The 14,992-nt window shown below is 29.1% G+C and overlaps 1 protein-coding gene across 1 annotated transcript; it reads right to left on the reverse strand.

Annotated features, from left to right (window-relative positions):
* Positions 1–8,705: 8,705 nt before the first annotated feature.
* LOC102622421 (uncharacterized) lies at positions 8,706–10,985 on the reverse strand. The gene is made up of 6 exons (XM_015533768.3): positions 10,778–10,985; positions 10,420–10,561; positions 10,078–10,250; positions 9,647–9,938; positions 9,179–9,357; positions 8,706–9,077 (listed from the first exon to the last, which is right to left on the reverse strand). Exons 1-6 carry the CDS (start codon positions 10,791–10,793, stop codon positions 8,926–8,928), a joined length of 954 nt encoding a protein of 317 aa, XP_015389254.2. The 5' UTR covers positions 10,794–10,985; the 3' UTR covers positions 8,706–8,925.
* Positions 10,986–14,992: the final 4,007 nt, after the last annotated feature.

The following is a 14,992-nucleotide window of genomic DNA, read 5'->3' on the forward strand; positions in this document are numbered from 1 at the left end:
AAATTTGTGTGGTTAATGATGATGATAATAATAATAATTGAAAATATTTTAGTAATTAATTATTATTATTTTTATCATTAATAATAATAATAATTCAAACTATATTAGTTACATAGAATAATTCTATTAATTAATTATTATTATCATTAAAAATAATAATAATTAAAAAATTCAAAATATATTAATTAACTTTAATTAATTATAATAATTTTTTAACTGAGAAAAATGGATATTTTAGTTTTGTAGGGGGCAAAATGGTCAATCTTGGGAATGGGAGATTGATTGCAAGCAACACCATTGGGAATCAATCTCTCATTCCCTATCCTCAATTGTAGGCAGGCTTCACAATTCCAATTTCGATTCCTGTCTTCATTTTGCGAAGTAAATACTGTCAATTATTCTGATTCTGGATTCCGATTGTCCAATCCGGAAAGTCATGCACCATGAGTCCAATTAAGAAAGAGAAAACTACTTTTACTTAGAGAATTAAAGTTGTCAAGAAAAGGAATCCTTAATATTTTTAATTCATACGTACTTTTTATAATTTGGGCAATTAATAATTTATTTCAATTGGGCCCAAATGAATTTTTTAAAAATTATTATCTTATCCATTTAGCAAGATTATTAATTTAGTACATTGGTTTAAGTCGAGATCAGAAAATTTATTATTTAATCAAGATTATTAATTTTTCAAACATGCATTTCGGCAGGAGTAAAGTCAAATAGGAACAATTCTTCAGAAAAACGCTCTGGTCGAAGTACTCCAAACTGCATTAAAAATCCATTCTAGATCGTCCAAATGACTAATTAGAATGGACATATTAAAATTAAATCATAAATCTAATGGCAATCAATTTCCAGTACATAATCTAGATGTCACTTTCAATTTCGCAAAACATGCTCGTGCAATTAACAGGTGTATTGTTTTCTCCAATTCACACGTACAAAGAACTTAATACCCAATTAATTAGGGCTTCACTTACTAAATACACTTTTCAATGAATTTGACTTTCTTTTCTTCTAAAAAGAAAAAAAAGGAAAAATGAAAATTCAACCTCTGAATTTTAAAATATATCCATGTCCACTACTAGAAAAATAGTCTTTACTGACACTTGCCTTGTGACACTTTATTAAAAAGTATCAGTAATTTCATGCATTAGGGGCATTTTTCGTGTTTAACAAACAAGTATCATAGATCACTGATATTATAGTGTAAGTATATTAAACATAAAAAATCATTGACGCTAAGGTATCAATCGCAAAAAAATTATCATTTTATTTTTGTTTTCGCCTCAACTCGAACCCAAGATCTATAAACTTCAAACTTTTACTTTCAATCGCAAAACCGCTGAGCCTAAAATTTTTTATTTGTTTAATTATTAAAGTCTTAAAAATATAAAATATATCCATTGCAATCTAAACCTAAACCTAAACTTCTCCAAACTTCTAACGCCGCCTCTCTCATGAAGTCTCTGAAAATTAAAATTGAGAGAAAACAAAACTTCTCTAGTGTCATTTTGTAAGCTACCACGCCAACTAATTTTTGATGAGATTGGATGAAGAGACAGAGAGAGATATCTTTGGTGGACTACGCTTCATCCTAAGACGACGACATATCAGAGCAGAAAGATGAACAGTCACGAAACCCTAACGAACAACCACAAATTTCTACCCACCAGTCTTGTCCTCCTACTCTGCTGGCAAATCCGACCCGGAGCATGAACTTCGCCTGCGGTGCGGTAAGGCACCACCTTGTTGTGCCAGCAGCCAACTCCGGCGTGTCAGCACATTCAACATAGTGTTCGAACTCATGTGCCTTCCAGAACTAGGGGTCTTCGAGCCTGCTGCGTACGATTAGCCAGCCTTGCGGCTCATTGACGAAATCCAGTTCGGATTCCGGGGGTGGGCGTATGGGTCCTAACCAGATCTTCCTTTCTAAGAGGTTGATAAGACCTCAGGGTAAGAAAGTGAAGGAGATGAAAGGGGAACGTGGTACAGATCCTTAACTAAGAAGTACTCTTTAGCAGGTTTCAACAGAAAGTCAAGATCTATTGACGTTCAGTAATTTCTCTTTTCCTCTTTTAATTTTGATTAAAATTCAATATAATTATATTCAACTAATTTTAGGGTTTCTCATTTGTGGCAAGGAAAATCTAGATTGTCGACTTCAAATCAATGGCTGAAAAATGTGGCGCCGCCTTCATTACACCACCGGGTTCAAAAAACATCTGATGCTTCTGTTCTCTTGAACTTGGCCTTTATGCTTGTGGTTTCAAGAACGGATGGTGCCTCTTGAGTTGCGATTGTAATGGTGAACAAATTAAAGGGTACTATTGATGGGTATGATAGTTACTACAATATATCCTTTCGCCATTAATAAATAATTATTTTTTTATTACTTTATTGAATTGCATAAGCTTACGATCTTACTTACTCTAGACTTGATAAATATAAAATTATGGGTGAGTATTGTCCATACGATTGTTGATTTTTTGGGTGAGTACTATTTTTTCCCATTGTGGAAGAGCTGTGAATTGATTAGTTGATCTCAAGATAATCATTATATATTTCGCTAAATTCTGATACTTAGCTACCATGTGAATATTGGGTGGTAGTACCCCTAACCTTTTCGTTCTCGGTTCTTACATTATTCTTCTACTCAATTTAGTACTTCATCGTGATTTCAGTTTTTTGATTAATCAGCACATTTGGCGGTAGAAGTTCAAATTATTATATGGGGATTGATGATATTCGAGTTGCTGGACACTTGATTTTGAGGTAAAAGATTAATTAATAGTTTATGAAATTATACTGAAAATTTGAGGATTGATAGACTGTTTATTGTGAACTTGGTTGTTTCCGAACTTGACTAAATGACTTTCAATTGATTTGAAATTTTGATTAAACTAAGTTTAAATGAGAACATTTTAATTCTGGAAATTTTGGAATGAATTGGGTTTATATTTGATTTTGAATGGATTTCTCAATATGGTTGGTTGTTGTCCAATTTTATTAGAAATTACATATGTACCATGTTTGATATTGAAAACGTATAGTCTAACAAAGTTAGAATAAGCTGAAATTCGGCTAAACTACACTTCTATTTGCATATTTCGAATCTAGAAAATTTTATTTTGATTGAATTTGTAATTTATTTTTAATTATTTTTCAAACTCTGCTGTCTCTGCAGTAACTTCTTTTGACAAAACTGTTCATTAATCTTTGATCCTATCAAACACCAGCCTAATGATATCGGAATAACCTCAAATTTTAATATGTTGTTGACTTATATGTCCACGTAAAATCTGGAAAGTATCATTCTGATATATTTAGTATTTTAAATTTAATATATATTCAAACACCTGCTGCTACTTTTACAGTTTCATATGCAATTTTGACAGAATTGTTCATTAATGTTTGATCCTATCAAACACCAGCCTAATGATATTGGAATAGCCTCAAATTTTAACATGTTGTTGACTTATATGTCCACTTAAAATCTGAAAAGTATCATTCTGATATATTTAGTATTTTAAATTTAATATATATTCAAACACCTGCTGCTACTTTTACAGTTTCTTATGCAATTTTAACTTATATAGTTATATCATGTGAGAAGCAAATATAGTTTTCTCTAATGGCTGGATATTGGTAGCTAATTTTTTTTCTTTTCCATGTATTCATATGCAGATTTGATCAATGTGTTTGAAGTGTTTATTCCTCAACTTCACTTATATCCTAACTCATACAGTCTATTGAATGGAGAAGCTGCTGGTGTGATAACGCAATTATACTACTCATATTCAAAGAGTGAAAGGCAGCCATCCTTCTCAATTTAACTTCTAGATTTATTAAATTTAGTCAGAAGTAGTAGGCATTTGATTGGATGGTAGAAATTTTTGTGTATTGAATTTGGATTATTTAGTTATGAGAGTAGGATATCTCATATTTTTGTTATTGAAGTTTTGGAATTTGTAATATATATTAATAATATTTAAATTTGAAATGAAAGATTTTGTGATATAAATCAATTTCTTTTTGTTATTTTGTGGTGCCTTTTAATTTTACCAATAAATCAATAGGCAATGATCCAATTCAATTTTTTATTTTTTAAAATAAATTAACTAGTGATGCCATGGTAACAGTAATTATAGACACCAATAAAATATCAATAACTACTAATACTATGGTGTCATAATATCGGTGATGCTGTGGTAATAGTAATCACCGACACCACTTACAAGTGTCACTATTTTTCTGACTCCCAGATTACTGACACAATTAACAAGTGTTAGTGAAAGTAATTTCTCACATTATTCTAAAGTCAGTAAAGACTATTTTTCTAGTAGTGACCCTTTCAAATATGGGTAATGTCAAGAGATCAACGAGAACAAGTTTTCGACAAACGTCCAGGCTGGACTAGCGAACATTTCGTGAATCCATTCTAGATCGTCCAAACGACTGATTAATGAGAACAAGCTGAGGTTGGATCTAATGGCCATCATTTTCAGGTACAAAATCTAAATGTTATTTATAATTTCGTGAAACATGCCAGCGCAATTAAATAACCTCAAATTTACGCTTACCATTAATTGGGGCTTCACTTTCAATAAATGTGATTTTCTTTTCTTGCGAAAACAAAGAAAATGACAGTGCAATTAAACAGACGTGAATTCTCAAATTCACACCTATCTAGCCTTGCGTCTTGTCTTGGTCCACCTTAATCCCATTAATTATAGGGTCTTATTTACGAAGGTGCTCCAAATGTTACTTTCAATGAACGAATGAATTAACGAATGCGATTTTCCGATCATGAAAAAAAAAAAAAAAAAAGGAAAGAGAAAAGAAACTAAAATTTTAGAAAATATTCATCCCCTTACAAATACCGGTAAAGTCAAGAAATCAATGGGAACAATTTCAGAGAAATTAATGTGCAGGCCAGAATTGTGCAAATTGCGTTACATCTACGAGTATGGACAAAATAAATTATAACTAATGGCTCACCCAACTCATAATTTGCACACAATTATGATTCAAATTTTATTACGAAAATAATAGCAAATAAATTTACAGTTAATGATAAGATAAAAATTAATTCAAATCTAATCGCAATCATTTTCCAATACAGAGTCTAAATTTTACTTTCAATTTCGTGAAACATGCTAGTACCATTAAATCAATGGGAACAATTTCAGAGAAATTAATGTCCGGGCCAGAATTGTTCTAATTGCGTTACATCCACGAGTATGGAAAAATTAAATTAGATCTAATATGTTCACCCAACTCATAATTTGCACTCAATTTTAATTCAAATTCTATTGCTAAAATAATAATAAAGAAATTTACTCTTAAGGATAATGTAAAAAAGTTAATTAGCAAACCTAATGGCAATCATTTTCCAATATATAGTCTAAATTTTACTTTCAATTTCGTGAAACATGCTAGTACGATTAAATAACAGATGTACTTTTTCCCCCCTCAATTTCACACTTGGGACTTAATGAATTATTTAAAAATTATTATCTTATCCATTTAGCAAGATTATTAATTTAGCAAATTGGTTTGAGTCAAGATCAGAAATTTTATTTTTTAATCAAGATTATTAATTTTTCAAACATGCATTTCTCAAGTATTTACCGCAGGAGTAAAGTCAATTAGGAACAATTCTTCAGAGAAACGCTCTGGTCGAAGTACTCCAAACTGCATTAAAAATCCATTCTAGATCGTCCAAATGACTAATTAGAATGGACATATTGAAATTAAATCATAAATCTAATGGCAATCATTTTCCAGTACATAATTTAGATGTCGCTTTCAGTTTCGTGAAACATACTCGTGCAATTAAAAAACAGGTGTATTTTTTTCTCAAATTCACACGCACTAAGAACTTAAAACCAAACTAATTAGGGCTTCACTTACTAAATTCACTTTCAATGAATTTGACTTCTATTTTTCTAAAAAGAAAAAAGTAAGAAAGAAAATTCAACCTCTCAATTTTAAAATATATCCATGTCCTTTCAATGATGGATAATGTCAAGAGATCAATGAGAACAAGTTTTCGACAAACGTCCAGGCTGGACTAGTGAACATTTCGTGAATCCATTCTAGATCGTCCAAACGACTGATTAATGAGAACAAGCTGAGATTGGATCTAATGGCCATCATTTTCAGGTACAAAATCTAAATGTTATTGATAATTTCGTGAAACATGCCAGCGCAATTAAATAACCTCAAATTTACACTCACCATTAATTAGGGCTTCACTTTCAATAAATGTGATTTTCTTTTCTTCCGAAAAGAAAGAAAATGACAGTCAAAAGAAAGAAAATGACAGTGCAATTAAACGGACGTAAATTCTCAAATTCACACGTATCTAGTCTTGCGTCTTCTCTTGGTCCACCTTAATCCCATCAATTATAGGATCTCATTTATGAAGGTGCTCCAAATGTTACTTTCAATGAACGAATACGACTTTCCTATCTTGAAAAAAAAAAGGAAAGAGAAAAGAAATTAAAATTTTAGAAAATTTTCATCCCCTTACAAATACGGGTAAAGTCAAGAAATCAATGGGAACAATTTCAGAGAAATTAATGTGCAGGCCAGAATTGTGCAAATTGCGTTACATCCACGAGTATGGACAGAATAAATTATAACTAATGGCTCACCCAACTCATAATTAGCCCACAATCATGATTCAAATTTTATTACGAAAATAATAACAAATAAATGTACTGTTAATGATAATATAAAAAATTAATTCAAATCTAATCGCAATCATTTTCCAATACATAGTCTAAATTTTACTTTCAATTTCGTGAAACATGCTAGTACCATTAAATCAAAGGGAACAATTTCAGAGAAATTAATGTCCAGGCCAGAATTGTGCAAATTGCGTTCCATTCCACGAGTATGGACAAATTAAATTAGATCTAATGCCTCACTCAACTTATAATTTGCACCCAATTTTAACTGAAATTTTATTATTAGAAAAATAATAAAGAAATTTACTATTAAGGATAGCTCCTAAAACCCAAGACCCAATACAGTTAGGTAGTGTTTATTTTTTGGACTAGAGTGGGAATCTTGAAGAGTGTGAAACCTAGGATTGAGAGTGTGGAGTGGAAGTGAGAGTATGTTGTTTACTTACATTGAAATGGAAGTATGGAATGGAGATCAGAATCTAATTTATGTGTTTACTTTGTCTTGGATTGGGAGTAAATAGTTTCAAATTACAATTTTATCCTTATTTAAAGAATTATAGTTTTTAATTACAAAGTTAATAAAAAATATATTTAATGAATAAACATTTATTTGATTATATTTGTGAATTTATAATAATTATTAAAATTCTTAATTATGTACATCGCAATTTTTTATTAATTTTAATTTTAATTATATAAATTAAAAATTATTGATAAGGACAATATAAATGAAACATTTTTACTATTAACATAGTACGAAATTAATGTTTTCTTAGAATAAACTATTTACTAGTATTAATTATTAATATTAAATAAATATAATACTATTATTTTTAAATAAATATAATAATATTATATTTTCAAATCAAAATGATATGTAGTAATATTATTAATTCTCTATTAATATAATAATATTATTTTTAAGTAATTCAGTCTTAGAATCAATCCAAATTATTATTTAGTTAAATATAATAATATTATTTAAATAAATATAATATTATTTAAATATTTATTAAATATAATTATAGTAAATTTAATAAAAGGAGGGTAAAAAAGAAGGGTGAATTTAAAATGAAATTTTATTTTATTTTATTTAATATAATTATATTAAATAAATTATAATTATATTAAATTTATTATTATATAAAATAATAATATAATATTGTTTAGTACAAAATTAATATTTTATTAGAATAAGCTATTCATTATTATTAATTATTAATATTAAATAAATATAGTACTATTATTTTTAAAATAAATATGATAATATTATATTTTCAAATGAAGATAACATATAGTAATATTTATTAATTCTCTATTAATATAATAATATTATTTTAAAGTAATTTTAACTTAGAATCAATGTAAATTATTATTTAGTTAAATATACTAATATTATTCAAATAAATATAATATTATTTATTTTATTTTATTAAATATTAAATATTAAATTAAATAAGAAAAATGGTAGAAAAGGGAGAGGGAATCCCACTCCCACTCCTAATTTCCTTAAATTGTTGAAGTAAATATTGGAGTGGGAAGAATTCACACTCCTCACTCTCACTCTAAAAAATAAACACAGCCCTAAATAGATCCCCTTAGCACCTAAGGAAATATTCTTCTAAAACTCACTTGAAATGAGCTTAGCTCTCACAAATATTTTTTTAATGATTTACAAATGCATTCTGCCCCTCTATTTATAGGTAAAGCTTACAATATGAGTGCATGGAAAAAAATCTTGGCCTTTTGATGGCTTCGGTGTGACTTTTGTGAAGAGCTAGAAATTTCATGCTAGCACATGCAATTATAGTCAAAAAGTTGCTAGCCATATGCATGTGAAAATTGGATTCAGTGCTGACTTTTCAACATCTCAGATATCATTCCAATATTTCAAATCAACAACAATTTCAACATCAATATTTCAATAATTGAAATAATAGAAAATTTCTCAAATATCATTCCAATATTTCAAATCAACAACAATTTGAAAATCAATTACGAATGTGTATAGGAAAATCGACAACAATTTATAGTCTATCGGAAACGTAAATTCGTACATTGATTATATCATATCTAGAATTGAACTCCCAAATACAAATCTAACAAAGGAATAACCTCATCCATTAAACTGTCTAAATGAATTCCCTCCTTAGTCGAGGTTTATTAAAAAACAAAAAACACAATAAAAATCCAGAACAAGCCCCCCCCCCCCCAAAAAAAAAGACTATTTTTGATCCTTAACCACAGAAACGATAAGAAATTCTACTTCAATGATCAAAGTATCACCATAAAGATATCCTCCTTTATGAAGACTATCAAGCGACATAAAACAGGGGTAACCGCTCTCCCGAATTTCACTTGAAAACCAACAGCTGCCTGTAAAGAAATCAATTTTTTTTTTGAAAGTTAGCTTAATTTGTTGTGTAAATATTTTAAAAATATTATTATAAAAAAAATATGAAAGAAATTTAATTCACTTCTTTGTTCGTCTATTCTGATCCGAGGATGGTCTAGGACCCGCATCTTGTATTCAGCGTACAACTTCCTCTTAGATTGGAAGATATCGTCCGAACCTTGCAGTCTTATGTAAAATGATAGATAATTTCCCTTTGCTTTATCATCTTTATCATCTCCCATTGGGCAAATCACAATTCTCCTGTGAATCCATAGCCAAAAAAACCCGAGTAAATGTAAGTATTTATCAAAACTTCAGGTGTTGTCCCTTTTCAAATTAAGTTAAGCAGGGAGTATGAGTTTGAGTCCCATGGAGGTTTTTTGTCCCATGGAACTTTTTTTACTTTGAATAACAATAGCTACCTCTCTGACTAAGGGTAATTCTCGGCAGACTTCTGGTCAACATGTACTACAAAGTTTATTTATCTGAAGCCTTTACCTTTTAGAGAAAAAAAAGGGAAAAATTTCAGTTGAAAGCACAAAAGTATTACCATTCTCTTCCTCCAGCATTAAACTCGCTAGAGTAGTACTCGGGATCTCTTAAATCTGAGAAATTGGGGATTTTCCATCGGAGAATATTTCCAGCTTGAGCAGGTACCTTAACAATGGAAAGGGCTTCTCCTTTGCCAGTAGGCTTAATAACAAAAATCTCAGCTCCAAATACACAAGAATCGTCAACAAGATATCCATTAGAAGGTTCTTTGAAAGCTTGAAGAGGAATTAATTTGTCAATACCGCATTCTCTCTTCATACTATGTAAACGTATTACTGCCCCATCATCATCTACACAAATTTAATTAAATAAAATTGTTTTCATAATTAATTCAATAAGCGGGATGCATGGAACTAATTGTCATAACTAAAGGATATATTGCAGAATTTATATATCTTAATTGTCAATACGAAGATAAGAAATTCTTACACCGGATCGCCAGGTACTCGTTCTTGATACGGTCTTGGACAAAGAATGTGAAGTTAACAAAAACCTCCCAAGGATTATTAGGAAAATAAGTGCTTTCATCTAGTGCCAAATAAAGTGAAATATGGCCAGTCCCTTGCCCTTTTTTGTTCCCATTTGGGTATAGAATCAATCTCCTACGGCCAAAGCACGAAATTTATGATTTTATTGTTAGGGAGCTAATTAATTAATAGTGATCACATCCAGATGTCTGGATTTTATAGAATCCGGATTTGAACTAGAATCGTTAATTAATAACAACGATCGAAGAAAAGTAAATTTAACCAGGCGAAAATCGGAACTCACCAGTTGCATTCTTGGGATTCATTTTTGGTTTTAAATATGGCAGATTCATATCTGTCTGCAACTGCCTTTGATAGTTGTGAGTACTTCTTTATTTCTAGCGTGTAGTGAGCTGGTGGAAGACCTCTTTTAACACTTGAAATTTCTGGAAAAAAAAAAGTTTAAGGGACAAAATTAGTTGGATTAGCCTATCTTTTTGTTTTTAGTTAATTGTATTAGAATTTCTTTTGTAATTTAATTTCTATTTCACATATGCTTGAATTAATGACATAAAAAAATTGCAGAAATCAAGCGGAATTGGGCAAATATTAAATCTTAGATCAGATCTAAGAACTGATAATAAGAGAAAGAAAGAAGGTACCTTGCCCTATAGCCATAGAAGAATGGAGAGGATTAAGCAAAATACAACTCAGTTTGGCTAATAGCAATCGTGTGCCGATTAAATGATTTAAATAAGACTCTACATCTATAGAGTCAATTCATTCTGGCATATAAAGGAATAGAAAGAGCACAAACGGTCAACGTTAATCAGGTTTCGTAATTCTGCAAAGAATTTATGTGAAAAATTAAAATTAAGATTTTTTGTAAACCTTGACAATACGAGGGGATTCTATTTAATAAGAAAAAAAAAACTTGAACTAGTATACAATGAGCCATAACCGTCAGTTATAGATATAAAACTCAAATAAGAACAAGATCGTAAATATTAACAAAGAAATTAATGATAAGGACATCTGTGGCGTCATTAGCCAAGCAAATGCCCACATAAGGTTTAGATATAGGGATAAGAATTTAGTGCCTATTTGATATGACTTATTTAAGCTCTTTCAATATTTTTAGTTATTGTTTGGTTATTTAAAAAAAAAAAAACTTACCTATTAAAGTAATTTTATAATTTTTAATAAAAACTCTTATAAACAACTAAATAACTAATTTTTTTTGTATAAAAACTCTACTTATAAAAGTTCTACTGACAAAATCTCTACTTAAATAAACTCTATTTGAAAAGTTGTATCAAATGGAGCCTTAGTGCAGTGCTGAGTTTTTTCTTAGCATTGAATCAATAATTGTTAGGTAAGAGAAATTTAATAAAATAGAAAATTTAAAATAGTTATGGTCATTGATTCAATACCTAAAAAAAATTTAGCTCACATTGAATCTTATAGAAGCCTACAGGCCTAACAATTATTGATTCAATGCTAAGAAAAAACTTAGCACTGCACTAAGGCTCCATTTAATACAACTTTTCAAATAGAGTTTATTTAAGTAGAGATTTTGTCAGTAGAACTTTAATAAAATGGAGCCTTAGTGCAGTGCTGAGTTTTTTCTTAGCATTGAATCAATAATTGTTAGGCAAGAGAAATTTAATAAAATAGAAAATTTAAAATAGTTCTGGTCATTGATTCAATACCCAAAAAAAATTTAGCTCACATTGAATCTTATAGAAGCCTACAGGCCTAACTCAATGCAAAAGCTAGGTCAATAATTGAGGATTGTCCAAGTCTTGTATACTTAACCATACTCAGCTGATGTAGGAAATTTTTCCTAGCACCAATATCACGTGCAGGTTGGTCTTTTTAACGGGTGCTTATCATGTGGTAAAGCAATGCAGGTTCACCCTTACAGAAGTTTATCTCTGATATCATATGACAGCCTACGAATCTAACTCATCTACCTCAACCCAAAAGATAGCTCAAAAGTTGAGAGTTGTCTAAATCTTTTATATTTAACTCAAGTTCATTACTCAGTCGATGATTATACTTTTCCTAACAGATCTTGGTACTAAAGAAAGACCATTTTTTTAATGCCAACTTAAAATCAACAAAAAATTTTATGCACCTAGTACCAGAAAATGATTAATAAAGCGAAGCATTAATCACACAACAAGAAAAACATAAATAATTTGTTGATATTTGCACTCAATGGACTTGTGCCACCTGATCAAGTGGTTTTCAAAAAGTTTTCTTTTACTAATCACCTAAGTTAGAAGTTAGGATTAAAAAAATCAATATGGATATACCACCCCTATCTTTAAAAATATATAATGAATAAAACTTTTGTTGATACTCCATAATGGAACTTGATGTAGAATGATCATAGTTGATGACATGCCGATTGTATTGGTATTTATTGGGTAATTGCCGATATATATTTTCGAAGAACAAAATATATTAGCAAGGAGTTGATATGATAATAATGCAGTGAGGAATTTGGAGAGTCTCGTCATTTTCTTAAGGGTAAAATTTATTTAGTCCCTCTATTTTAAGATTAGTATCCATTTAGTCCCGTATTTTTAAAAATATCTCGAAACATCCCTACCGTTAAAGTATTGATACCCCTACCATTACTTTTTATTTCTTTTGGCTCACTTTTACAATATTACCCTTTTATAATAATTTTTTTGTTTGGACATTAAAAAAAAAAATAATTAAATTACCAATTTAACCCTAAAAAATTATATTAATTTTTTTTGCAAACAACCTTTGCACACTTGATAGTTTGCATACAATTTTTGACAATTAAAAATTAATATAATTTTTTATTTTTAGGGTTAAATTAGTAATTTAATTATTTTCTTTTTATTAATGTCCAAACAAAAAAATTATTATAAAAGGATAATATTATAAAAGTAAGCCAAAAGAAATAAAAAGTAACAATAGGGGTATCAATACTTTAACGGCAGGGATGTTTCTTGGTAATTTTAAAAATACGGGGACTAAATAGATATTAATCTTAAAATATAGGGACTAAATGAGTTTTTACCCTTTTCTTTAAGGTGTTGATATCTTCAAATGATGTGAATTGCCAAATTTGTTCTCGAGTTTCTGTTGAACATCTATAGTATTTTAATTGCTTTAGTATTTTTATCATATTTATATTTAAAAATGTATATTAAACACCTTGAAAAAACGCTGTTTTTTTTTAATTAGTTTATTTGAAGTCTTTGTTTATTCGTTTTATTGGCATTTGGCAATTGTTGACTTTATTGTATGCAGTACATCTCTAAAAAATTAAACGTACTAATACTGGCTAATTAGTTAATCAAAATTGACCTTCCCGAATTAAAAATAAAAAATTATTTACCTAATTAAAATCGATAAAGAATGAAATTTATTATTATTGGCCAATAGAGGTTAAATTTATTATAATGACCTAACCTAACAAAAATTAGTAAACAAATAAAATTTATTATTAATATCCATATTGGCTAATGATTTTATCGGCATTAATTACAAATCATGCTACAGTCAATTCTTTAATGCCAACTTCTGAATTTTTCAAATGTATCAGAAGTATCAGCCAAAATGGCCATAACTTGTGGGTATTTGATAATAGAGAAAGACTTGTTTCGTTTTTCATTTCTTCGGTTTCGTTAAATCTTAAAATTACATAGTCATGGTGCGATATTAATTAATAATTGCCGAATTGAAAGGCCAGTCGGACGATTAATTAATTAAACAAAGCACGAATCCGGTCGGCTTTTGATGTGCATGCACATCAGCACAATTGTATGTGGATTAAAAGATTTAAAACAGACTAAGGAGACAATTAAATAGTGAGCCATAAACTTGTCCAGAAATGTTGGTCAGTGTCAAATCATTTTTACAATAAATATAATGTTTACCTATTATGAATAACTATTATGATTTTTAGAGAAATATTAGTCATTGTTTAAGGCAAAGTCTTATCCAATGTACTTATCGTCCCATGTTATTGGCTAACAGGCATCATGACATATGGTATAAAGTCTATACATAATTAAACTTATTTATGGCCTGTCTTTGATAATTTCACAAGTATTTTTTAAGCTATTTGTCTTTATTTATATGTTCGTGGACAATTCTCTAAATATTTTACAGTGGCATCATCAACAAATAATATTCCCTTAGCTAATAAAACATAACTTGATCTTCGATGAGGTATATATTGACAACCTTATTAATTGTAGTCTTTTTTAATCGATTTATGGGGAATCCCTGAATTGATTGTATTAGGAAACGCTTTACTCTTTAAATTATCCACATGAAATGAGAAAACTCTTATAACATGTTTGATTTGAAAAAATATAAGGAGAGGAGAGGAGAGAAAAGGAGGAGAGGGGAAAAAAATATGAAAAAGGACATATACACCCCAAGATTTGAGGAAACGGCCACCAATACCCTAAAAGTTTCAAAAAGAGACCCAGACACTCTTTTGGCCATTCTATCCTTTACCTCTAATATCCCACAAAAATCGACTTTAAAAAACTTTTTATAAATACAAACATCACACAAATAATGTAATCTATGAAATAAACTAACAATATTAAAATATTAAAATATTTTAATAAATTTAAAGATGTAAATTATTATATTTAGTTTAATAATTTTTTTATTTATTGTAGGATTTTAAACGAATATTTGCATTAAGTACAGTTTACAAGTAAAAAAAAAATTCTCACATACTAATAATGTTAAAATTATTATTTTACATAATATTAAAAATAATTTAAATTTCAATGAATTTATTTTAATATTATGATTCTATTCATTATGAAATTTACTTTAACATAATAAAGTACATCTAATAGATTGTA

Source organism: Citrus sinensis, chromosome 5, assembly GCF_022201045.2.
Source record: "Citrus sinensis cultivar Valencia sweet orange chromosome 5, DVS_A1.0, whole genome shotgun sequence".
Lineage (NCBI taxonomy): Eukaryota > Viridiplantae > Streptophyta > Magnoliopsida > Sapindales > Rutaceae > Citrus > Citrus sinensis.